The sequence below is a fragment of the Rhinoraja longicauda genome, chromosome 40 (genome assembly GCF_053455715.1).
Source record: "Rhinoraja longicauda isolate Sanriku21f chromosome 40, sRhiLon1.1, whole genome shotgun sequence".
Taxonomy (NCBI): Eukaryota; Metazoa; Chordata; class Chondrichthyes; order Rajiformes; family Arhynchobatidae; genus Rhinoraja; species Rhinoraja longicauda.
The window spans coordinates 10,451,681-10,479,583 of NC_135992.1; the positions used below are offsets into that span (position 1 = coordinate 10,451,681).

Genomic DNA, 27,903 nt, shown 5'->3' on the forward strand with positions numbered 1-27,903 from the left:
AATTTTTAACCAATAATTTACGACCATTTAACGTAAACTCTTCAGCCTGTAATTATGTAACTCATCGCTGCTGTTTTTTTTTAATACTAGTCCTACAGTTGCTGTCCTCCGGTCGTTTAGTACTTCGCATGCAGCCGGAGATCATGTATTGGAGATAATAATCAAATTAGAAGGCAATAAATTTCAAGGATCTGTGGTTTGAAGGAAGTAACCTTGGAGATGCATTAATTTTATCTTCCCAAATTTAATAGATTGGAAAGTAGCGAATGTATCTCCATTATATAAAGAAAGAAGGGGCATTTAAAAAGGGGAACTAAAGACTAGTCAGCCAACATTAGTCATGGAGGAAATACTGTAACCTGTTGTTAAGGAAGTGGTATAAAGATTTTGAGAAAATAATAATTGAATTGCTAAGAATCAAACTGAGATAAGCAAGTCAAATCATGTTTGACAAATCTTTTTTTGAAGTGGTGTCCCGCAGAAAAATTAAAGGCAAACCAGTTGATGTCATGTATAGAGAGTTTCAAAAGGTCTTCAATCAGGCCAGACAAAAGGTTATATAAAAAGAACTAGAGAACGTGGATTGAGACATTAGTTAGTAGACGTAACAACTATACAACATTTAAGTAGCATTTGGACAGGTACATGGATAGGGTATGTTTAGAGGGATTATGGGCCAAACGCAGGCAGGTGGAACGAGTGCAGATGGGGCAAGTTGGTTGATGTGGGCAAGTTGGGCCGAAGGGCATATTTACACTCTGTAAGATTCTACGACTATATAAATTGATGGAATAAATGCATACTTTTCGGGTTGCCCTTCATCATCTGTACACTGTACACTGCGGAAGGCTCGACTGTAATCATGTTTTGTCTTTCCTGCTGAGCACGCAACAAAAGCTTTTCTCTGTACCTCAGTACACGTGTCAATAAACTAAACTAAACTCAGAATGTGATGCATGGAATGCTCATACATCAATGATTTAATGACGGGTTCGCACGAGATGTGTCCAAGTTTTGCTGAGACAAAGCTGAGTAGCAGTGTGAGCTAAGAGACTGCAAAGAAGCGTGTAAATAGGTGATTGTATGTATATCAAATGGAATATCATGTGGGAAAAAAGCAAGCCTGAAATTCCAAATCATTATTCATGAATAAAGAGATACCACCAGAGCTGGTCACAATTGTTATCTTACAGTCGGAGACCATTCAGCCCACTGGGTCCTTGCCAGCTCCCAGAGCAATGCCATCAGTCCCATTTCCCCCAAGGCTATTCTCTTTCACATCCCCATCAACTTCCCTTTGACTGTTTTACCACCTACTTACACGAGGGGCAATTTAAGCAGCAAATAACCAACCAGTAATTTTCAGAATATTGGAGGAAACCAGAATACAAAGCAAACCCACACAGTCACAAGGAGAACGTGCAAACTCCACAAACATAGGACCGGGAGTAATGGTCAAACATATATGACTGGAGCTGAAGGCAGCAGTACTAACTGCTGAACTTCTGAGCCATCACATTCCATTCTGGGGATAGCAGTGTAACTAATCCTAGATATGCAGCCATGAAGACTACCGTACTATACCTGTTCAAGGGAGGGAGTAATTCCACCTTCTGATGCTGCTACTGGAATGGGTTGTTCGGAGACGGGGAACAGTGCCGGCTGCACTACCCCGGAATTCTGTGATGCTGCCGGGTCAATTTCAGGAGTGGTCTGGAAAGCAAAACAGAAAATAAGCATTTGTAAACAGAAAGACAGGTAATGCAAAGTTTCCAACATTAACCATTAGAAGCAGCTACACAACAGAATAATTGCACTCTTAGCAATGTAACAATGTTGTTTTTACTTTGACCCACTAGAGATAATAAAAGTTGGAGAAGATTATATGATGATTTAACAGGCACATTCACAAAATTAATTCATCCATATCATGTAAAACATTGCAGAAACAAGGAACTGGGGATGCAAGTTTACAAAAAAAGACATAGTGCTGGAGTAAATCGGCGGGTCAGGCCGCATCTCTGGAGAACATGGATAGGTGAGGTTTTGGGCCGGGACCCTTCTTCAGGTTGATTTTGGGGGGTCGGGGTGGGGAGAGAAAGCTGGAAGAGAGGAGGGGCAGGACAAAACCTGGCAGATAATAGGTTGATACAGATGAAGGGGATTTTTATTTATGGCTGTGGAAGGAATGACTGGACTGTGATTATCTCCTTTGGGAGATAGATGGGAGAGTTCAATAAAGCACGCAAAATTGAAAGTATGTTTACATCAATCTTGCAAACTCCCATTTCCCCTGGTAAAGGTGGCAATAACTTGGGGTATTGATTATTATTAATGGTAAAAGGATTAAGAGTTTTGTTTTTTAAATTTAACAAATAGTATGGCCTAACCTCATTGCTTGAAAGAGATCCAGTAACACTCAATACATGTAAAATGTACCCAAATAGCCACACCATGAACCATAAACTTCCATTACATTGACCAAGAGCTGGAAAGTGGGATTGAAGGGCACATGATACATCAAAATTGATCTCTTAGACACAAAATGCTGGAGTAACTCAGCGGGATGGGCAGCATCTCTGGAGAGAAGGAATGGGTCACATTTCGGGTTGAGACTCTTCTTCAGACTGAAGAAGGGTCTCGACCTAAAACATCACCCATTCCTCTCCAGAGATGCTGCCCGTCACGTTGAGTTATTCCAGCATTTTGTGTCTATCTTCGATTTAAACCAGCATCTGCAGTTCTTTCCTACACAAAAATTGGTCTCTTCTTATACATTTCCTGAAGAAGGGCGCCAAACCGAACCATTCCCTCCACAGATGCTGCCTGACCCGCTGAATTACTCCAGCACTTTGTGTTTCACTCAATATTCCAGCATCTGCAGTTCCTCGTGTCTCCCTTCCTAATGCTTATGTGGAAATACTTTAGGAGTCATCGGATGATATTTGTAACCTGAATCAGAGATTTTCTCCTTAATTAGTTCTGGCGTGTAGCCTAATTACAATTTCACACTGAAAATACAAGTGAGACCTGAATGGTTAATGTACGTAATTTGCAAAGTCTGTGTAAGAGACAGTGGTGGTCTTGATGGGACTGCTGCTCCTAAAACGGAAGTCATAGGTGGCTCAGTGGAAGAGCTCCAAATAATTTTTTTGTAACATTTTTTACATACAGATCTGTTTGGTTCTGTGACAAAAGAAATGCTTAATAAAAATAGCCCATAGCACAAATGTTGAACGGCACATGGGTTTTTTTAAAGAGCTAGATTGAGTTACTCCTCAGATTTTCTCGATTCTTTGATATGCTGGGACTAATTGACCTTCCTACTATTCCGACTAGCTCCACATTGGGTACATGAACTGGAACATTTCTTGTTTGGGCTGAGATGTTCCATAATAAGATACAGGTCACTGAGGCTATCTAAAAGAGTCAGCTGAACACTCAAACTTTCAATAACAATGAGATTTATATATTTAGAATTCTGTGATGCAACATCAGCACAAAACAGTTTGCCCAAGGCTATTGACACATTGGGAAAGGTTGGAAAAAACCTTTTTCAATGTAAACGCACAGAAGTGCAACTGGTAGAGCCACTGCCTCACAACGCCAAGGACCCTGGGTTTGATCCTGACCTCGGGTGTTGTCTGTGTGGAGTTTGTATGTTCAATATGTGATCTCGTGGATTTCTTCCCACATCCCAAAGAGGTATGGGGTTGTAGGTTAATCGGCCTCTGTAAATTGCCCCTGGTGCGCAGGAAGTGGATGCAAAAGTAAGAGAACACAGACTGCTGGAGTAACTCAGTTTGAAGAAGGGTCTCGACCCGAAACGTCACCCATTCCTTCTCTCCAAAGATGCTACCTATCCTGCTGAGTTTCTCCAGCATTTTCTGTTTATCTTTGAGATAACACAGAACTATATCGATAGACAGATTGACGTGGAATTGATGGGCCAAAGGACCCGTTTCCATTCTGTATCTCTCTTCCTCTCTGAGCAGACAGAACACATTCTCTCATCACTCCTGTCTTCCTGCAGGTTTGAAAAGCCATGGATGTGCCCTCCTGCTGGCAATTCATGGAAGAATCCACAGAGCATCTACAGTTTGCTCCTTAGATAAGCATCAAACTCATCTAGACAACCATTCTTTCTCACTGATGGCTAATCGTGCCAATCTCCTTCCTGTTGTGTTTAATTCACCAAAACACACAAAATAGACCGTAGAACAGTACAGCACAGACACAGGCCCTACGACCTACAATATCTGCATCAAATATGCTGCCATGCTAAACTAATCTCCGCTGGCTACATGTGATCCATACCCTCCATTCCCTGCATATCCATGTGCCTATCCAAATGCCACTATCGTATCTGCCTCCACCACCACCCCTGGCAGCATGTTCCAATCATCCAGCACTCTCTGTGCAAAAAACCTGCCCAGCACATCTCCTTTAAATTTTGCCCCTCTGACCTAGAAGCTGTGCCCCCCAGTCCTCGGGACTTCCACCTGGGAAAAATATTCCAACTGTCTACCTTATCTATGTCCCTCATCATTTTATGAATGAACTGACATTCATGTACTGACAATCATTCAGCTCGCTATATTTCCCTGCAGAATGCGAGTTTGTGAACGAGACCTTTGCCATTCATAACCTTAAAAGTAATTTTGATAACATTTGGTTCAAAGGTGACAACATCACATTTACTAAAGTTTCTCCACATTATTTTATCTTCTCATGTCCCACCAAAACATTCTCAGCAAAGAGCTCTCTCTTTACCAAATCCCACCTTGATCATCCTCCCTCCCCATTTATTCACAAAATGCTGGAGTAACTCAGCAGGTCAGGCAGCATCTCGGGGGAGAAGGAATGGGCGACGTTTTGGGTCGAGACCCTTCTTCAGAAGGGTCTCGACCCGAAACGTCGCCCATTCCTTCTCTCCCGAGATGCTGCCTGACCTGCTGAGTTACTACAGCATTTTGTGAATAAATACCTTCGATTTGTACCAGCATCTGCAGTTATTTTCTTATCCTCCCTCCCCATTATCCTTCTGATACCTCTCCACCTTCCCCCACCATAAACTCATTGCCTCACAACCCTTTTGAGACCTTATTCTCCTTCATCAAGCTGTTTTCCTTGAGGTATCTTCCTTTAGATTCAGTGATCTCAATGACAAATTAATCTGGTCTCCTTCAATTTGATGGCTCTCCTAGTTATTCTCTCCATCCATATAAACTCTTGCTTACATTGACAGACATTCCTTGATTTTGACACATTGTCTGCTGGCGTATTATAAATAGTCAGTATAACCATTTCTAGCCCACTTTTTCTGCACCATCTCCTGCAAACACTCTTGTCATCTGCAATTGGACTTCTAACTCCCAATTGTCCAGCTTTTGTTCTCTGTGGTGGTTGTCCGCTCAGATAGTCTCACCTGCATCCTTAATACCTTTGCTTTTCAGCTCTATTGACTGCTGCTTCTGGCCTTCAACACTCACGTGCTACAAGATATGGATACCGCCAACTAGTTTCACCATCCATTTTGCCTGATCCACAAATTCCGCATCTAGCAGTATTGGGATTTGCTTGTTTTTTAAATAAAAAAATTCTGCTCTAGGATTTTCCCCACAAAGGTACTCAGTTCTTTCCAATCACCAAATCTCTTTGAACATCTTTCCACTACCCTTTACCTCCAAAGAGTTCATGAACAAAGATACAGAAAAATTGCTACCACACAGCACCAGAAACCTAGGTTCAATCCTGACTGCGCGTGTTGTTTGTGTGGAGTTTACACAATCTTCCTATAATAATGTGGGTTTTCCCCAAAGACTCTGGTTTCCTCCCACGTTCCAAACACATGCAGGTTTGTAGGTTAATTGTACCTAGTGGGATAACAGAACCAGTGTGAACAGATGGTTGGCATGGACTCAGTGGGCCGAAGGGCCTGTTTCCAAGCTGTCTCTCAAAATTAAACTAAACATATCTTTAGCAAACTTATGATTGCCAAATCAAACAGCCCACAATGCTTTCTAATCTCAAGAGTGAAGCTAATTTCTCCTCCATAATAGCTTCAAGCCTGCCTTGGCCATTAGACTGACTGCCTGTTCAAATGATCTCATGGTGGCAAAACAGCTGATCAAAAAAATTCCCTTTCCCTATTCCCTAGCTAGCATTTTACATGTTTCCATCCCCTCCTCCGCCCTTCCAAAACATTAACCTTCCAAAACATGGTTATCAACCATCTCTTTGAAAATCTCATACTTGACAGGATGGCGTGAGAAAGTGCAAACCCAGCTGCAAAGACTTAGAACATGCTGTTTTGCTCTCCAAATAATTATTGCAGCACTGGGAGACTCCAATCAGTCACAAATGATATGTCTGACCAGTTTATACCTGCAGGTTTTGTTAGAATCAATGCCGTGGTCAAATATCCACATCATCAAAAGCCTAAATCATCAAAGACCGAAATCATTAAATGCTACAAGATATTCAGTCTCTACCAAACCAACTTAGTTTAAGGATTTATAACTGTTCACTAGTCCAAATTAAATCAACGTAGTGGGGGTAGGCACCAACTAGAATTCAGCTTATACCTTTCTAACCAAATAACCCTTGCTTTATCCTCTTTCTCTCCATTCCTCCCCCTTCCCTGTTCTCAGACGACTGACTGTCCCTGATTACATTTTATCTGTTTGCTTTGTTACCTTCTCCTAGCTAACAATGATCTATTCTATATTTTCCTTGATCTCTCCCCCTTTGATGTCTTGTTCTCACACCTGACACTTCCTTTGCATCTTCACCTCTCCTGACTCTCAGTGTGAAGTAGGGTCTCGACCCGAAACGTCACCCATTCCTTCTCTCCAGAGATGCTGCCTGTTCCGCTGAGTTACTCCAGCATTCTGTGTCCATCTCCAGTTTAAACCAGTATCTGCAGTTCCTTCTCACACATTCAGCTTATACTTACTCTCTGAGGCGTGTGGATGGGAGACAGTGCGTCAAGATCAGTCATAGGGAACTCGAGTCCCTTTCTCCTCAGTTCTTCATAAACAGTCACAACGCCTGTGAGATCTGGAGTACTCCGGAAAGCATCAGCCCAAGCCTACACCCAAAGTTAAAAACATAGGATTAACATTTTTACATATTTCTAAAACATGTCTGCTTTTATCTTTAACCATCTCTCATCATGGAACATATACTTCACAGCTTTCAAACAAAATTACCCATCCCACTGATAAAGTGCCAGTCAGTGATGGTATCTGAAATGTTATCAGTTTCCCTCTCCCCGCAGATAGCAGCATTTTAAATTTTTATTTCAGATTTCTAGCAAGTATATTTTATGCTTAAATATTAGTTATTATTTATCCTACTCAGTATTACAAGCTCCGAGAAAACCTGCATGCAACACCCTTTGAGAGAATAGTTTCCAAATTAAAACAACTGTTCTGCTTCTTTACCTATTTTCTTTAAACCTGTGTCTCCTGGTGCCTGGTCCAACTGACAAGTGGAAACAGATTACCCCATCTACAAAAGCACCTCAATTTTAAACCACTCTTTATAACTTCTCCTCAACCTTCTCTGCTGTGAGAAGAGTATATATATACTCAGTTCTTCCAATGTTGCTCATCACTTTATCAATTAAATAAATCTCCCTCCACCTTCAAGGATTTTGTATCCATCTCAATGTTTCCTGAGCAATATTGGACATAATTCTACTGGGGCATATTAGTACAGTACTTAATGAAGGTTTAGAATAATTTTGACTTGCTGATAAATGGATCCATTAATTATTCATCCTGGAGCACCTTGCAGCAATCCTTACACAAATTCACATGTGATTTCCTACAAGAGTGGCTGAATTGTGAACCATAACTCTCTGATCCAATGCTTTAAAACCAGGAGCACCTTTGACTGTTGACCAAGACAAGTTTAAAAGTATGACGCTGCACCAAACCAGGTGATGGATTTATCCTTTAAATAACACTTGTTTTGTCGAAGGTACAACAGGAGAGCAGGAAAGCAACAGCAAACATTAAGCACCGACATAGTCTAGTGTTTCCAGTTGACCAGAACCAATCTGATTTACAAAGTACACTCATTTGCAATAGTTTTTTTAATGAACTTGCTCATTTTGCAACTTTTTTTAAGGGAAATTTAGAGCAAACCTCATTAATCAGCAAAAACAAAAATTGAGATTGGGACAGAATGGTCATATACATTGCCGTATATTCAAACATTAAACTTTTGCTAACTTACATCATGCTGTCCCAAGAAATAGTTCCATTATTTACTCTATCAACTTTTTAAACTGCATTCACCAGAGCTCTCCTTAATCTTCTATGTTCACAATCTAAAAGGCTTGTCTAAGTAATGTGTGCTCGTAGATTAATCATTCTATGCAACTTGCATTCGAAAGCTGATATATCGTCCTAAGGAAATGAACACTCTGCATTTCTGTCCCTTGTAGATTTAGTATGTTCATAAGTTATTGGAGCTGAATGAGTCCATTTGGGCCATCAAGTCTACTCTGCCATTCAATCATGGCTGATCTATCTTTCCCTCTCAACTCCAATCTCCTGCCTTCTCTCCATAATCCTGTACCAATCTCTGCCTTGAAAATATCCTTTGACACGGCCTCCTCAGCCTTCTGTTAGGAAAATGTGCAACTCATTCATTATTTTGCTAGACTGTTAGCCAAAGCAACAGAGAGAATCAAAATGTGGAATTATATGAGAATTGGCAACAAAAACAAATCTGGAATATCTGAGATTTTTGCATTGACGATCGCCATTGATTGCCGAGGATTTACACCATTCCTGCCTCTTCCACATCACATGGTCACAAAATAAGTGAGCTGGCAATTTGGAGCAGTTTAAGCATGATGCTCTGATAACTCTATGGGTTGTTAAAGAAGGGTCTCGACCTGAAACGTCACCCATTCCTTCTCTCCAGAAATGCTGCCTGACCCGCTGAGTTACTCCAGCATTTTGTGTCTACCTATGGGTTGTTGGATCAGTTGGTCTGCTGTTATCAATTTGTACACTTCTAATGATCTCTGCCAATTGGTTAAATATTGTAGACGGCAGTGAACTATACGTGTCTCGTACCTGGATTAAACTCAGCACTTTATCCTGCACTATATTGGGCGGATTGTTCTTGGGCAGAATGGTTTTCACGAGCACATCCTCCACAAAGTCACGACTGGCCACCAGCACATGGAATCGGTGGCCACAGTTTTTCACGCAACTCTCTAGAACCTGTATTTGTAAAAAAAAAGAGACAAATCCAAACTTAGAACACCTTGATTCACAGAGCACCAATGCGGCATTTAAGTTATAAGTTATAATCACAATTATCTACGGGAGTGAAACACACTGCAGGGAAGGTGGAAGATTTACATAGAGAATACTTTATCAGGTCTCCAAGGCTTTTAATTTACAAATGACTGAGCTGCAATTACTATTACAATCAGAGCAGAATGACTGCAAGACACAACACATTCTATACATAGTTATGTTGGTCACACCCAGCGATATGGGTTGCTCTGGGACAAAATGAACTCAGCACAAACTGGAAGCTTTTGTTTGTTGGACAGGGTTATTTATTTATTCTATGGTTCATGTGGCTCCCAATTGACCTACCCCTCCCCCCCTCCAATGTATTCAACTCAAGTGGTTAAAAACAGAATCCAATACTTATTTTAACAATATCCACCAAGCCCCAAATTTCAGCTCATTGTGATAATTAAACAATCTGCAAACAAACTTGACACTTGAACCTCAAAACCGAGCTTGAAACACGTGACGTTTGGTGGATCTTGACATGATTGAGGAACCAGATTCTTGACAAACATTCTTTGGGAGCAGGGACATTTATTGCTTGGGGGAGTGGTAATCACTGCCACCACACCGTCCAGTTCCCTTTCGTTCACAGCGCTGAATCACCGAGCCCCATGAGGCAGGGCGGAATGCAAGCAGCACAGGAGGCAGAAGCAAAGGCCCTGCCCAAAAAGCACCCTGAGGGTCTTTTGATACCTCTGGCTGGCAGACGGCCTTTTCCACTGTTCAAAGAATGATTTAAACATTTAACCTGGTTTAAACATTTACATTTAAACATTAATACATTTAAAGATACTAATAAACTAGCAAATAATAAATTAACTTAGAAACTCATTCAACAGGCAATTTATTTTTAACATTAAAGGTTTATCAATAAGATGAATAAAAATCACTTTAGTTTATCTTGTTAGAGAATGTTGGCAAATTCTAGAAACCATTGATACCAATTGACCATATGACATATTTGTTAATTAATTTCCCATTACAATGCTCTTAACACAAATGATTTTAAGTTAAAGACAAAACACAAGACCAACCGTCAGGCACAACATCACTTCCCGAAAGTTTTTGTTTCCAGAAAGCCTCTTCTTCAAGGCCCTGATTGCATCCTTTGGTCTGAGGAACAAAGCAAAGATCTATTTAGAAAGAGAAGGCAAAAATACTTGATTAGCCGAATTTCTTTGAGAATGAATTGATGTTTTGTTCAAAGAATAATAACCACCAAGCACAAAATAACACAAAATTGATTCCCAAGGTCATGAAGTGTAAGAAAATAACTACAGATGCTGGTACAAATCGAAGGTATTTATTCACAAAATGTTGGAGTAACTCAGCAGGTCAGGCAGCATCTCAGGAGAGAAGGAATGGGTGACGTTTCGGGTCGAGACCCTTCTTCAGTCTGAAGAAGGGTCTCGACCCGAAACGTCACCCATTCCTTCTCTCCTGAGATGCTGCCTGACCTGCTGAGTTACTCCAGCATTTTGTGAATAAATACCCAAGGTCATGAAGAAGTGTTAGCACTAAATATTCATATTTCATTCATTCATTTGGATATCACTAGCAACAATGGCATTCACTGTCCATGCCTAATTGCTCCAAATTGTGGAGGCAATTGGTCTATCAGTCACACCCAATCCATAACAATGGAGTGCAAAGTCAGCACTGATGCCAAGGAACTGTTCAAAAAGAAAAGGGTTGCAAGGACATCCATACCTACCCAGAAAAACAAAAAAGATCAAAAGGACACGGGTTTTCTTTGCATAAAATTCGACCAAAACTGGCACCCAATCTAGAGTTAGAGACCCCACCAGCTAAAAGGACATAATAATACTGGTGCTCAAGAAGATGAGATGAAACGCATCAATGCTATCATCCAGTAGCACTAATGCCCATGCCAATGAAATCTTTGAGAGATCGGTAATATACGATATGATAATACTTTATTGTCAGATCAAGTCTAAAAATTTTCTTGCATCTCAGCAGCTCAACTTGCAACATCAACAAAGACAAAGAATGTAAGACAAGAAACGAGGATACATATATTCACCTTAACATTACAATCACAAATGACGACACATTCCAGACCCTTCAACGTACATTTGATCTGGGATTAAGTTCTATGTTTAGTTTCAGGATTGACTGGTGCACAAAAGAGTGCTTCAGTCTAACCTCATTCAATCTTGGTACGCTGTACTTCCGATTTGATGGTAACAATTTGTATTCACTGTTCAGGACATGGTCGGGATCAGAGACAATGTTGTTGGCCAACCTTAGCATGTTATTGTGGTAGGCTGATTCATAGAGTTTCTCAAGGGGTTGACCGACGATCTTTGAGCAGATTTTCATTTGGTGGAACAGTTTTGACTTTAAAGTGGTTGACAAACACTGGTACCATGTAGTATTACAATACTGAAGAACACTCATAATCGCAGAAGTAAGGAACAAAAGAAGAATTTGTCGACTCGCCCCAAAGGACCTAAGGCGGCAGAGAAAATAAATTCTTTGCTTTGTCCTTTTGCAGACAGATTCAATGTGGTCTTTCCAGAATAGCAGATGGTCTATCATCACTTGGTCAATACCCAAGTATTTAAATGAACACACCTGCTTGATTTTTTCATTATAGATAACAATAGAAACTATATGAAAGTCAGATGGTGAACCAAATACTATTTCTTCTGTTTTCTTTGTATTAATCTCAAGAGCATTATTATCACTCCACTCGACCACTTCGTTTACGTCATGTTGGTGCAGCTCAGGGTTGTCTGATTTACTCAACAGAGATATTAAAACTGTATCATCAGAATACTTTAGAATGTATTGATTTGGTTTATCTGTACGACAGTCGTCAGTGTAAAAAACAAAAGGCTGAACTCACACAACCCTGTGGAGCCCCAACATTGGTCATGATGGCAGGTGAAAGTGTTTTGTTCACCTTTACGAGCTAGACTCTGTTAGTGAGGAAAGAGGCATACCAGTGAATCACGTATGGATTCAATTCCTGCTGGACCACTTTTGACACCAAAAAGTCTGCTTGTATTGTGTTGAAAGCTGACGGAAAATCTAGAAAGAGGGATCTTGCATAGGTGTTAGGTTTGTCTAAATGTTTATAGATGATATGAATCAGAGTGGCAACAGTGTCTTCTGTACCACAACCCTGGTTCTGCCTTAGTGAGGTCCTGGACTCAATACACCAACCATTACCATAGATCAACAGGGGATACGGACTCGCGGTACTCTGAACTTTCCGCTCTGTACTGGACCATTTGGACAATATGAATAACAGCCTGACATGTGTGTTCTTCGACTACAACTCGACGTTCAACACTAGGTCTGGGATTGGGAACTGGGTCTCCGCTCGTACCTATGAAATTGAATCCATGACTTCCTCATCGGCGGACTACAATTAGTACGAACTGCAAAAACACTTCCGCCTCGATGACCTTCAAGGATTGAACTAAAATATAAACTCGGCACGTTTAATTCAACATTTAAGTTCACTAAAAAACAGGGCAGCTTTCAGAGTAATTTCAATCATAGAATGATTTTCGGATTACTTTTCTCAAAGTCTCCAAAGATGCTCCTTAAAAAAGACTGGCGAGATAAAGAAACCAAATATTCAACATTACACTTTTATTTAAAACCTCAAATATGGCCACGTCTCAAGGACATGCACAAGGCCAGAATTGGAGCAGTACAGTTTCTTTGCAAGGTCTTGTGCACCTAGTATTGACTTCAAAAGTATGAGCATTTGCCATTGAATGCCAAACTCTCTAAAACCAAGCAGCATATTGAACTACAGCTGTTTGGCCACGCTGAAAATACCGGTCAATGATTCTATAGCTATAACAACATTAAAAACAGGTACATGGATAGGAAAGGTTTAGAGGGATATGGGGCAAACGCGGGCAGGTGGGAGTAGTGTAGATGGAACATCTTGGTCGGCATGAGCAATATGGGCCATTAGGACCTGTTTCCTTGCTGTATGACTCTATGATTCATTGAACCTTCAGATACATAGGCAAGAGCAGCCTTCTCCACTGTAATTAATCAAAGTCACTTGAAACTATATGATTTTCAGCTACTTACAAAGAATACCTCTGCAAAACATCCTTAAAATGTTATGCTTAATTACAGATCTAATTGATTTTCTAAAAATGTGGACTAAGCCAATAATTAGTGCTTATCAAACGATTTTGAAGAACTATTTTATCTGTATTAATTATAATTTCCACTCAAATATATTTCAACATATTTGAAGATAAAAGTTAAAATGTGTGATATTTTAGTTTCAATTATAATCATGTATGTTCGATCTAATCTTTGTTGAGCATTTGATTTTGGAAGAGAAAAAAAACAATCGAACCACAAAGATCATGAGATGATTTTGCAGAGCTTTGCTGAGCAACCTGACACAAAAGAGGTTTCTGCATTAAGATACAATCCTCTCCAATGCAGAAGACTTCCATCAGATACTCACATCAAGTAAAACTAAAGAGCGTTAAAAGCATGTGAAAAATACCCCGCCGTGCTTTGCTGTGGAGTGGATGCTTTGAGGTCAGAGGCTTGTATTGCTTTTTAAGCTCAGTCTGCACATTTCCATTCCTACTCCACTGGCACCTTAACTATCTCTCCTATCTGAGCTTCTCATAATTGGGTCCCTCTCTTAGGACCACCCTGCACTTGTATTCTGTTCCAATTGCCCTGGCCCTGCCCAATTTACTTTGGTTAATTCACTTTGTTCAATGCATCAACAGCAAAGTCTTTTTGCTTTAACTTTCAGAAATTTGAACATTATGAACAGTTCCACTTCATTTTTATACATGAATGCTCCCCTCCTGGCTTTCTGTGTAGTCTTTAGATTTGAGCGATACAGCACGGAAACAGGCCCTTCGGCCCACCGAGTCCGCACCGACCACCGATCACCCCGTACACTAGTTCTATCCTACACGCTAGGAGCAATTTACAATTTTATCAAAGCAAATTAACCTGCAAACCTGTACGTCTTTGGAGTGTGGGAGAAAACCGGAGGACCCGAAGAAAACCCACATGGTTACAGGGAGAATGTACACACTCCATACAGACAGCACCCATACTCAGGATCGAACCCAGGTCTCTGGCGCTGTAAGACAGCAACCAAACCACTGCGCCACTTATGATGGCCATCATTTTCATTGTCTTTAAAATGATCTTGGCTATTGTGCTCCAGTCAATGCCAAAATACATGGTGGGAAGATAAATGCTGAGAGAATGGTAAAAAAACGAGGAAGAAAGATGCTTTCCTCTCATATTTTGAATGTGTTTTAAATAGGATAGGATGCAATGTTGTGACTTAATACAACCTTATAAGCTAATGCAGATGAACCATAAAAAATAGTAAATAGGGCAGGACAAAGGCAATTGTAATTTAATACTGTTAAGGGTGAGGTGAGGGGTTTAATAACGTTAGCTGGGGAACAGAATACAAGTGCAAGGTGGCCCTGAGAGAGGACTCAATTATGAGATGCCCAGATAGAAGAGATTAAAAAAAACCTTTTCCTATGGCAGAGATATCTAAGACCAGAGGGCACAGGTTTATAGTGAGTTAGAGGTTTAAAGGGAATCTGAATAAGAATTTTCTCCACTCAATAGGTTATTGCAATCTAGAAAGCACTTGCAGTGGAGACAAGTACTCGCTCTTGAATTGCCAAGGCAGGGTACGCTCTGGTCCATGTTTCTAGTTTGTTTCGTATTGATGATCATCGACATGCTGGACCAAAGGTTCTAGTTCTTTACTGTACAACTCCATGATTAAAAATATGTCTTATTATAATTACCAAAATTCTAGTAAAGAGCTATTTTAGCCTCAGAGTCCTGGTGTTTGCACAGCTTTAGAAATAAAAAATGTCAATAGTTGTTGGTTAATTTCCTAGCATGTAATTGCAATGTGCCAAGTTGTTTGCGTAATAATAAAAAGCCATTTTAATAGAATGGCTGAAATCTTAAATTTATGTAGAAATAACTGACGAAGCTGCATTTCTGCATTAATATAGACTGGTATTATTAAGCAGCAATGCTCTACTTAGTGAGAAGTTTCTGCTGCTTTTCAACTAAATTGTTTAATGGATATTTTGTTCACTTTTGATCTTAAATCAAATGAGTTAGCAAAGTCAACAGGAGTATGGGGGCAGGATATTTAAAAGTTATAAAACAGTCGTTCAGAATCCAAAGTTTTCTAGTGCAGCGACAATGTGAGATGAGAAAGAAAAGAATGCAAAAACCAACCATAATTAGATGACTCATCAATAGATGAAGGCATGGAAAACTTAATTTAACATTGCAAATACTGACAATGAACAAGTATGCCAAGAATGCAAACAAACGTGACAAAGTAGACTTTCATGGGCGTTTCCAGTTTTAACCCTACAATTTTCTAAAAACATCCTTCACACCCAATGTTTATTACCAGATTTTTGTGTACAATAAACCTGCCAATTCCAGTGGCTTTCACTGCCAACGGGTCCAAGGAGAGGAGTGGGCGTGGGGGCCGAGTGGAGGGAGGGGAGAGTGGGGGGGAGGGGAGAGTGGGGGGGAGGGGAGAGTGGGGGGGAGGGGAGGGGGTGCGGGGATGGGAGAGTGGGGGATGGGGGAGAGTGAGGGTGGGGAGGGGGCGGGGGGAATGGGGATGGGGGAGGGAAGGGGGGTGGGGAGGGGGGAATGGGGATAGGGGAGGGGAGGGGGGAAGGGGGTGGGGAGGGGGGAAGGGGGTTGGGGAGGCGAGGGGGGAAGGGAGGGGGAAGGGGGTGGGGGAGGTGAGGGGGGAAGGGGGCAGGGGAGGGGAGGGGGGAATAGGGGTGGGGAGGGGGAGTAAGGGTGGGGGCAGGGGAGTGAGAAGTGGGGGTGGGAGGGATGGAGTGAGTCAGTGGGGGAAGGAGGGGGGGATAAGGGGGATTGAGTGGGGGGGGGTTGAGGGTGCTAGACCAATACAGGAGAGGCTTTTGAGTCCACGGCTCATTCTCGCTGCAGTGCTGGTGCCACGGGGCCCAGGTCAGTGACACCCTCTCCCCTTCCCTGTCCCCCCTCTACGAGGAATGGGGCCAACGGGTCCACTTGGTCTGGTAAATTACTAAATATAAAAAACAAGTATCACACATCTGACATTCAAAACACTTTAATGATCAAATTTCAATACTGATTAGATTTACAGGACTGATAAAAATTTATAAAATGAACCACTGAATTTCATTAGTAAAAGGTCTTGAGCCCGTACTTAAACAAAAGGATTGATTGATTGGTATTAATATAGCTTGTTATATGGCCTCATGAGTTCCCCAAGAGTATCACAGTCAATAGAGTACTTCTGAAGAATAGTCAACAGATCATTGAAAATGAAGAAAACACATAACCAAATATGCCATGCAAATAGCATCAAGGTTTTGACTAGATGATCTTTTTAAACGGCTGGAAGCAGGGGCGAAGGTGAAAGATTGTCTTTTGAACAGTGATGTGCCTCAGGGGTCAGTGCTGGGCCAATGCCTGTTTTTCATCTATATCAGTGATTTGGATTAGAATATACAAGGCATGGTTAGTAAGTTTGCAGGTGACTCTAAAATAGGTTGTGTCGTAGGCTACCAAAAATTACATTTGGATCTTGATCAGCTGGGTAAATGGGCTGAGGAATGGCAAATTAAGTTTCAATCAGATATGTATGTGGTGTTTCACTTGGGAACTCAATCCAAGGTAGAAGGGTATGGTCTTGGGGAGCTTTGTTGAACAGAAGGACCTAGGAGTACAAGTACATAGTTTCCTGAAAGTGGTGTGACAGTGGTGAAGGAGGTTTTTGGCATGCTGTCCTTTATTCAGTCAGAGCGTTGAGTATAGAAATAGAGAAGTTATATTGCAGTTGTACAAGATGTTGGTACAGCTGTACTTGGAATATTGCATTCAGGTTTGGTCACCCTGCTGTAGGGAAGATGCCATTCAGCTGGAAAGAGGACAGAAAGGATTCACAAGGATGTTGCCCGAGCTCAAGGGTTGACCTATAGGGAGAGGTTGGGCAGGCTAGGATGTGTTTCCCCCTGGAGCACAGGTGTTTGAGGGGAATCCTTATAGAAGTATACAAAAATCATGAGAGGCGTAGATAAGGTTAATGGTCATAGTCTTTTCCCCCAGGGTAGAGGAATCAAGAACTAAAGAACAAAGAGGGAAAAGATTTAATAGGAACCTGAGGGATAACCTTTTCCGCAATGAGGATGGTAAGCATATGGATCAAGTTGCCAGGTTGAGCTTGATACAATAACAAAGTTTAAATGACATATGAATAGGTACATGGATAGATAGGGTCATTTAAGAGGGATACATGTCAAACACTGGCAAATGGGGCTGGCTTAGATGGGCTAGGATGGGCACTTGGTCAGCATGGATGAATTGGACCAAAGGGCCTGTTTCCGTGCTCTATGATGCTGTCTGAGGGATTGAGGGTCCTCAAATTGTTTTACCAAAAGTGCTGCGAGTTTGTAAGGAAGGAAAGCATGGCCTAATTTTAACACTATTTACAAGGCAGCACAACACATCGAACAGCCTTGGCATTGCAAGGAGTTAAATATAGTCTTCGACCACTCATCAAAATATCATTCTCCATAGATGAATTTCAAATTTCTTCCAGCCCTCTCAGAGTACAACAGTGTCCTCATCCACAGATTGCCCACTCACTCATGAAAATACCGTTAGCTTTGAATTTACTTCTCCACTTCTTAGAACACCATTCTTTCTGAATGAAACCTTTTTTATTTTAGAAATAAACTTCTTTCATAAAAATATATACAAAAATAGAACAGTTCATAGCTTTCACTACATTCACAGTCTACATATTTCATGGTTTTATGGGTTTTATATGTTTGTAGCGTTAACACATTCTGTGTACAGGACACCATTGCTGCACATGGCCTTCTGCGACAATACAAACGTCAACTGTTGGAGAGGCTTCTGCACCAGCCTTAGCTCCTCCATGTCTATTGGCAGCAGGGCTGGAATTTATAGTTCTTCCCCATTGCAATGCAAAGCCTTTGCATTGTCAATACCAAGCTTCAGTAGGTCCCTCGGCATGTACTCTTGCATCCTGCAGCACATCAGTCAATAGCATTCCTTCATGGACATCTAGCCATACTGGAAGAACAAGTTTCAGGCAGACCGGCGTGTATCTTTCACTGAAATTATGTACTTTCAGTGTACACTTGATGTTTGCTTTGGGATGAATCCCTTGGAACAGTCCTCTGTTACATAACTGCTCGGAACGAACCTCAATATGGGCCCTTGCCTCCTTTTCAAGACATTCCTTGCAAACACATAGACAGCTAAGAAGTAGATGACCATCTTGTCTCCATCACAACCGTCCTAAGGGCAGCATGAGTTGGGACTGTGCACAAAGGATCTTACAGGGAGGGCCCTTGTCATTGTCAGCCAAGCAAGGTCCTTGGTCTTGTTGGCAAGTTCTGGTGACGAGACATTTTGCCAAATGTTTTTGACAGTCTTCTCGGGAAACCATCCCACAGGAACCTTTGTTTCTTCGTCCTGTAGGCAGGGCACTTGCCTGATGGACTTGTGGTTAATGGTCTTTCTGTGAAATCATTTTTCTTTGAAGGACAGGTAGTGCAGCAATGTCCAACTGGCGGGGACACTGGCAACAAGGCCAGGCCCATCCTCTGCAATTTTATGGACTGGTAGAAGCTCAGCAAGGAGGTACACTTGATCCTTGCCGACTTTGGCTCTCAGCATAGTGTGATGCAGACACACACAAAGGTGGCGATCAGGTCAACGGCGATGCTGAATATGCTTACTGCCAGCTTCAAGTTTTACCACAGGAAGCCATTTAAGTGTTACTGAGGAAACTGACAAGCAATCGTTTCTATTGATACTTGTGCCACCATACTCGACTGAACAATATAACATGCAGCCTTCAGTAATTTTAGCTTGTAGTAACAAAATACAAGCTATCTATTAAAAACATATGTATTATTGAAATCCTGCAGGAAAGTAAATTTGTCTTAGCAAATATGAAATGGTCTCGAGCTGAAAAGACCCTCTTTTTTCCCATTGACACAATTGTTTTTATGACGCGGTTTTCTAACAATAAGGTTTCTTAGAAAAGTAATTATTTCATTATAGCAAGACCATCTGTACAAATATTGTCAGCTCTAATGAACACCAAACCACCTTCACCCCTCCACTCACGACTTCAGATAGCATGTACAACATCCAGTACACTAGATGAGCAGAGATATTTAAGCCAAACCTGAATATTGAAGCCACTATCTTTAATCCCCGTAAAAAAAATGTAATTCCCTTGCCACTGACTCCACCACTCTTTGACAACTATCCTAAACTGAATCAGACTACCATGGTGTTAAATATGACCTTACAACTGCACATCTGTTACATGACCACCCACCTCCATTATGTGCTCAGCTCTAAATCCGCCTCAACATTCACATAGCTGAACCCCCATGTGGTTTAGTCATCTTTACGTGGTCTTGCAACACACTTCTAGCCAGCATTTATTTTTAAATTCTCCTTAACTGTTAGCAACCAAAACCTTACTTCCTTAGTCTCAACTTAATATTTCCTGTTCACCCAGTTCACCCATTGCCAGCCAAAATCGAACACAAGACAATAGGAGGAGTACACTTCCAGGAACCTCAAGCCTACACTGCCATACAAAGTGATCACTCTGATCTGTGCTGACCTTACCTCACAACACTGAGGTCATGATTTTGTGGAAATGGCAAGGAGGAATAGGTCATCAGTTTGAATGAATTCCTGGAGCCTGGCTGTTGAGAGGTATTGACTGAAGAAATTTGGGGCATGCACAGAAGCCTATATTTGCCCACTTGTTTGTCTTCTCCTCAGTCTAAGGTGAATTCATTGTGAAGCAATATTTCAGTGACTTTCATTTCTCAAATCAACAGCTTTATTCATGGGCCAATGTGCCAAATGGTGCTGTGATCCCGACTTCATCCTCCTTGATTGGTCATAGGGATGGTCTTCATGCTTGGCCCACTGATGCAAATGAAGATTTGCATTCGAGTGGATTCTTTTTCTATGCTTGATCAAAATTGATTAGACTTGATGTTGAAGTAAATAATAAGGGTAAGGATAGAATTGTTCTAAACTGTCACTAGAACCTACTGCATTCACACGCAGCAGGTGCATTCCTCTAGAATAAACCAAGTTGTTTATTACTTTAAAAAGATCAAAACACAGTGATCCAAAGGGGAATTGCAGTAGGGGTAAACAAGATTCACAATAACACGAAAGCCAAATGTTGAACAAAATTTCTTTCAACTCCCCCTTTGGATTTATTAAGAAAGACTTCTCTCAAGCTCAAATCGACAAGTAAATCAGGGTTGAGGAATCAGAATAAATATCAATCAGTTATGAAATACCTGGTGCAGGCAGTTCGTGAGTGAGATTTAGAATTGCTATGCTCTTGACGAAGGGAAGTATTTTTTTCCTAACCAAGGGGAAGCATCTTGGGGGAACGATTTATTAATTCCACAAGGGCAAATGTGTACAACTTGAACGCAGGCCTGTATTTACGGGTATAGTAACTTGATGGTTATACTGATGGAATTATACACAAGACCACTCTCATATTGCTTCATGGCAGAAAAGTAAATTGAAATCAGCTAATTAAGTAATTCCAAAAGTAAAAGTTCTAAAAACCTTCAAACTATGATTAAAACCCAGGAATCACTAAGTTAAGGAAATCTTCTGCCCTCCTTGCCAGTGTGAATCAAACACAAGGAATAAAATCTTCTATTAACAGGCCTCTGAAATGGCCCAACAAGCCACTTAGGATTGTGTGATAAACATTAGCCTTGCGAGAGGCAGCACATTCTCAATATGAATCAAAAAAGCCCAGCATCAGTTCAGCCCAAGTTATGGTTCTACCCCCTTACAGATATTCCCCCTACTTCTCCCTCCATTCATAAACCCAGCAACCTCCTCCCCACTCCATTTATCATTGGTATTGGTGATGACTTGTCACCATATTGTCACATGTACCGAGATGCAAAGAAAAGCGCTGTTTGCGTGGAACTCAGTAAAATCATCCTACTCCAGAGTATAATCAAAGTCACACACAAGTACAATAGGTAATGCAAAGATACAAATGCAGAGTGCAGAATATAGTATTACAGCGTTACAGCTACAGAGAAAATGTAAATAAAAAAAGTGCAAGGGCCGTAATGAAGTAGGTTGGGAGATCGGGACTTAAATTACCATCATCCATCCCACTATCCACCCAACATCTCTGGTTTCAACTACTCTACTTCGTCATGTTGATGAATACTCTCTTGAACTTCCGCAGGTGTACAGTAGAGAGCATATTGACTGATTGCCTCAAAAAGGCAGCCAGCATTATCAGAGACCCACACCACCCTGGCCACCCTCTCATTTCACTCCTGTCTTTGGGAAGAAAGTATTGGAGCCTCAAAACTGTAACAAATAGATTCAGGAGCAGCTTCTTCCCAGCAACCATCTGGCTATTAAACACTGCAGCCTCCAACTAAGCTCCAAACTGCACAGACTTGGGGGGCATTGTTTGTTTTTTTTAAATTGTTTTTGTCTTTGCAACTATTACTGTTTGTTTTTTTATATACTGAACTTTATTGGTGTTTAATATGGTGTTTACAGAGTACGATGTTTACTTATGTTGTGCTACTGCAAGTAAGAATTTCATTGTGTTGGGCTGTGTTCTGCAGCTGCGGCTCACCGGCAGTCTCTCCGTTTTTTTTTGTTGTGTTTTTTTGTCATTGTTGATGTTAAATGTACGTTTTGTTTTATTTTTAATTCTGTGTATGTAGGGGGGTGGTGGGGGGGTTGGGGGAAACCTTTTTTTAAATCTCCTCCTCAACGGAGATGCGACCTTTACCGTGTCGTATCTCCGTTCGCGCAACGGCCTAACATCGTGGAGTCGGCGGCCTCCAGCTGGGATCGACCTCGAAGACTCCGGTCGCAGGGCCTGGACTTACCATCTCGGAGGCTTCGGCCGTGGGCCCTGCAGACCGCAACATCGGGAGCTCGCAGGTCCCTGGCTGGCGACCGGCTTTTGGGAGCTCCAGCCGTAGCAGCTTCGACCGCCCCGAAGCACGAGGCACGATCAACCCGCCCGCAGGCCCTTCATCGCCCTGCATGGCCCGGCCGCAGCACTTTACATCGCCCGGTGGGGGCTCAGGACTCTCATCGCCCTGCGTGGCTCGGCCGCGGCATTTTCCATCGCCCGGTGGGGGCTCAGGACTTTCATCGGCCTGCTCGGCTCGGCTCGGCTCGACCCTGGGACTTTCCATCGCCCGGTGGGGGCTTCAAGGGGTTGGGAGCCTCGATCACCTCGTGGCGCCACGGGAGAAGAACGAGGAGGAGATAAGACTTTGCCTTCCATCACAGTGAGGGTATGCCTAGAGCAATCACTGTGATGGCTGTTTTGTGTAAAAAATTGTATCTGTGTGTCTTGTGTTCTTTAATGTCTACTGCTGGACCCTGACGTGAGAGGACGCTGGCGTTGATTATTCGCCGCTTTTCCGTCAGGATAGTTTGTCTGTTTGTTTCTATGTTAATTGTATTTGTAAAGCGCTTTGTGCATGTGTTAAGGCGCTATATAAAATAAATATATTATTATTATTATTATTATTGTTCCATCAAAGGAAATATTCTCATCAACTATCAATTAAAAGCTTTCCAACATCATTAGCATTCCTTACAATCCTTATACATGGGATGCAGCACAGTATTAACAGGGTGTGCAATATTGCATTCTGCCGTGTTACTCACCCTTCCTCAGTTTCATTGATGATATCACATATCTCCATGTTGAGGCCCCAATCCTCGGCTTGCAAAGATCCATCTGTTGCCTGTTCTATTAAAAAAAAGGAAAGCACATGAGAAACCACCTTAAGTGATTTAAAGGATGAGCAAGGCATAGCTATTCCGAGTCCTGTTATGTCTAATATTTAGCAAACACTTCAATCCTTTTTTGATTGTATCATTGCACGGATGATTGTTTGCCAGAAAACAATTACACTAATTTTCCCTTTGCAATATTTTCATTGTTTCGCCTCACAAGGCGGGATTTCCATCCCTCCTGCTGATATTGGCACAGACACTTGGATATGATTCGAAGGACACCATCAGGTACCTTTTGATAGCTCACTCTTGATGGTTGTATTCTTGAGTAATCCTCTCATGTTAAACTGTTATATCCAAGCCATACACTGATTTCCTCAATCTACATCTAATAAGCATTCTCAGAAGTGTAGATATTAGTATTAGGAATCGGAGTTCATTTTCCTTCTCCATACCAGGTCTAGTGAACCCCCTTATTTTACTCATTCTTTGGGTATGGGCATTGCAGTTCTTCCCTAAATTCATTTGAGAAGGTTGCATTCCATTCCCTTGAACTCCTGCAGTCATCCTAGTGATAGCATTCCAACAGTGCTGTTGGAAAAAGAGTTCAAGAATTTCAACTTGGTAATGGTAGAACAGCAGCAATATTTTTTCCAAGTCAGGATGCCATGCAATTTGAAGGGGAGCCTGCAAGGACTGATGCTCCCATGTCCTTGGTTTAGTTTAGTTTAGAGATAGGGCCTATTTCCACGTTCTTCTGCCCACCTAGTCCACGCCAACCAACCATCACCTGTACGCTAGTTCTATCCTTCACTCTAGGGACAACTTACAGAAGCCAATTAAGCTACAAACCTGTCCATCTTTGGAATGTGGGAGGAAACCGGAGCACTATGCAACCACAGGGAGAACATACAAACTCTGTACAGACAGCTCCCATAATCAGGGTCAAAACCTTTCTCTGCTGCTGTAAGACAGCAACTCCACTGCTTCACCGCCGCTTGCCCTCCTTGATACAAAAAGGGAGTTTGGAATTGCCCTCATTGTAGCTTAAATGAGTAATTGCAGTGCACTTTGTTATAGATGATAACCAGTGGAGTCATACATAACAACAGCAGTGGAGGGGACAAAGTTGTAGATGGTGGATGGTGTACCAGTCAAGCAGCCTGCTCTATCCTGTAATGGTATTGAGGTTTGATTGTTGGAGCCGCCCTCACCTCGATAAATGGGCAGTATTTCACGACGACTACATTGTAGATGGTGAAAAGGCTTTGATGTCCGGAGATAAGTCACTTGCCAAAACTGGTTATCGTGCCTGCTGTGGCCAGACTTTTAGGGAGGTCCAATTGAGATTCTGGTTAATATTAAAGCATGATAAAGCACTGAATATGGTGGACGTGGTTATTTACTCTTGTTGGAAATTATCATTACATTTTTATAATAAATGAACATTATTACCTAATGTTCAAATGTAGTCTTAGGTCCACCTGCATGTGGGAATACAGGTGCTCCTCAACTTACAATGGGGTTACGTTCCGAGAAACCCATCGGAAACCGAAAATATCGTAAGTGGAAATGCATTGGATACACATGATCACGGGGCCGGAAGCGAGCTGCGGCTCGCTACGGGTCGTTGCTGTTTGCACCGTCCCAAAGTCGAAATATCGTAAGTCGGAGCATCGTAAGGCAGGGAGGGGAGCACCTGTACTTTATTTGCTGAGTATTTTGCGAAACGAATTCAACATTTTGTAATCAGGAAATATCCCCATTCACGAATCATCTGAAGATGACTGGACATAGGAACTTCCGCAGCAATGATCTGAGACGACAATGATTGACCAACCCCACCACAACCATCTTTCTTCGAGTAATGTGCTAGTCCAATCATTGGAGGGGTTTCCACTTGATGCCCATTGACAACAATAGAAGAGATCAAAGAAACCACAATGTTCAAACAACGTCGTCATGTCCAGGATAGTCAATATCATCGCACCATTGGAATTCAGCTCTGAAATGCATGTTTGGACCGATGCTGCAATGATGTCTGGAGTCATGTAATTCTTGCGAAACGCATCCTGAGCATCAGTGCTGCGAGATAATCTAACTTAATATCTTTTTTTAAATTTTTAAACACAACCTTACAGAAACAATGTAGGTCAGAGATTAACATACCTTTGCTTTTATGAAAGACTTACAACTCTTTCAGAACTTTCACATCCTCAGATCAACCTTGAAGTGCCTTATCACAAATAAAACTTCTCAAAGAGAATGTGACCAGAACACCTGACTTTAAATAATGGTGGTTGAGGGATATAGTTAGTCAGGATAATGGTATCTATTCCACTAATCTTCTTCAAAATTGTAACGTGCAATCTTTCCCATCCAGCCAAGTACAAAAATTGAGTCCCAATTTTAAATTCTCAACCAAAAGTATGAGACAATGCAACACACTCAGTTACTTCAGCAGAGCAACATTTTGTAATTTTATCCACAGGTCCGCAAGATATTGTTACCATAACTGGTCTCTGAACCAGCTGGTTACCAGAAAAACACAGGGAATGCAACATGGAGCATAAATAAAGGGGCTCTATATTACATGCCAGATGTCAACTCATTGTAATTCAAGAAAAGGGTGGGCATGAATGATTTATGTAGGAAAATGCAGAACAATAATAAGTCTGTGTTCCAAGAATTTCATCAGGGGCTGGCTTCACTGGAGTTACCTTTCCCTACGCCTTCTTTGCCCATCAGACCATTCAAAATTTGCATCCTTTCCAACCCTGGAATTGAAAAGGCACAGGAGGAATCCTTCTCCATCTGAGACTTGCCCTTGGTCTTTAAGGTTTCCCTGGCCTCCCCTGTAGTTTTGAAGCCTGGTACACACATGAGGGTAAAATGTAAGTGTGGCTGTCTGCTTATCGCCGTTCTATATTAAGGAATTGAAAGTGCACTGTGCTGTGCTGGTGATAGCACGTCAGAGTTCTGAGGTTCTCACTTATCTCTTGGGGAACTAAAAGAACATTTTTTTAATTTTAAAAATTCAACACCCTGCAAGGACTGCATTCCTGTTGCATTTCCCTTTCTGGAATCTCCTGCCATGTTCTCTCAGCTAACAATCTCCTGACCTGGAGAATCACTCAGGATGGTGATGTTAATATCAGGGCAGCTAAGACCCTGGGCAATGGTGAGGAATGATGCTCAGGTCCACCAGGAGGGGTAGGATGTTCCAGGTTCCAAACTTAACACTAAATAGCAAAACCTCATGCGTTAACCTCTCTCCTCGTGGGGTGGTTGTAGTACGCCAGCTATCACGTACACCTGACATTGGTCTTCATCTAATCGTAAAGAGACCCAAGATAGCTGAAGACCAGGCTTTGGTGCACAGGTATAACATACACATTCAAATCTGCTTCCCAAAATCTTCCAAATCCATTTGCAGGATAAATAAATCAACATCAGCTTCCTCCCCAAACCAACATGCCCAGCATCACAGCTTGAATGACACTCAACACCTCCCATGGGCAGGCTGTACCACTTACATACCTCATACCAGACTCCTGAACCTCGCACACTACTCAAAGTACAGGATAACAAGAGATTACTAGGAGGAAACAGCAAAAACTTCACCCAACTCAGGGTAATTCCTGGATCTTGACCACTTAAAAATCTGGACTCTTTCAGTCAGGAGCACGCACCAGCTCCGATGCTCCTTATCTGCTTCATCAAAATCTCACGTCCACCTGCAACAGAGTCTATGAATTCTTCAGCCTCCTCATAACCAAACAGAAAGGTAATCATCCTTGCTCAAGGAAATGTCTAAGAAGTAGCATTATGTTCCAAAGTTTGGAAATTAAGTATAATCTCAGAAGACTTAATACACTGGTAAACATGCAGTGTATAAAGAGGGTAACATTACAAGGCCAAGCTGGTCAGAGTGGATCAATGTACATGTGCTGCTATTCTTATTCTTTCCATGGTGTGCACAAATCTATACTGCCTGATTAAAGTCAGTTCTTGGTACTTCTCTCCCCCATTTAGAAGAATCATGCTGAGAAAAAACATTAACTGGTATTTCTAGACTCTACTCCATAGGCTCCAACGTGTGCTGAAGTTCTAGATATAGTGACTGGCTTTCTGGTAAGAAACAGCCAAGGAAAACCTCACTGTAATGTAAAAAGTACCACAGGGGTATTCTGCCTAGATTTGATCATCACAACACAAAATAATGATATTTATGTACTCTCAAAGGTATGGAGAGGAGATGCTAGTCTAAAAGAAAAAAAAATCTTATAAAGCCGAGTTCAACGAACCAACTTGAGTGATTGAATGCACAGCATTTGCACCCGGTTAGTTGAAAAATAATACTGCTCAAATCATTTGGTAGCTTAATTATGCAGGAAAAATAAGATCAAAAAGGAATCTGCCTTAACTAACCCCTAATTATGTTATTCAGTATCCACAATACCCTTGTTCATATCAATTACAAAACAAGATCTCCTAGCAAACAATGATCTATTCTACATTTTCCTGATCGACATCCCCTTTGATGTCTCATTTTCACATCTTACATTTCCTTATCTCCGTGTCTCCCTCTTCTCAGTCTGAAGAAGGGTCTCAACCCGAAACGTCACCCATTCCTCCAGCATTTTGTGTCTATCTTAAAACACACAGCCAAGACTGCTTGTGGCCCACTGCTCCCATG

The 27,903-nt window shown here is 41.6% G+C and overlaps 1 protein-coding gene across 2 annotated transcripts in view; it reads right to left on the reverse strand.

Moving 5' to 3' along the window:
* The window catches only part of LOC144611527 (TOM1-like protein 2), a 66,374-nt gene that overhangs the window by 29,123 nt on the left and 9,348 nt on the right, over positions 1-27,903 (reverse strand). For both annotated transcript variants that reach the window (XM_078430664.1, XM_078430665.1), the window contains exons 2-6: positions 23,133-23,217; positions 10,367-10,445; positions 9,099-9,248; positions 6,959-7,093; positions 1,585-1,713 (exon numbers count right to left, since the gene is read on the reverse strand). In XM_078430664.1, coding sequence (XP_078286790.1) covers positions 1,585-1,713; positions 6,959-7,093; positions 9,099-9,248; positions 10,367-10,445; positions 23,133-23,217 — 578 coding nt within the window. The remainder of the gene's footprint in view (positions 1-1,584; positions 1,714-6,958; positions 7,094-9,098; positions 9,249-10,366; positions 10,446-23,132; positions 23,218-27,903) is intronic.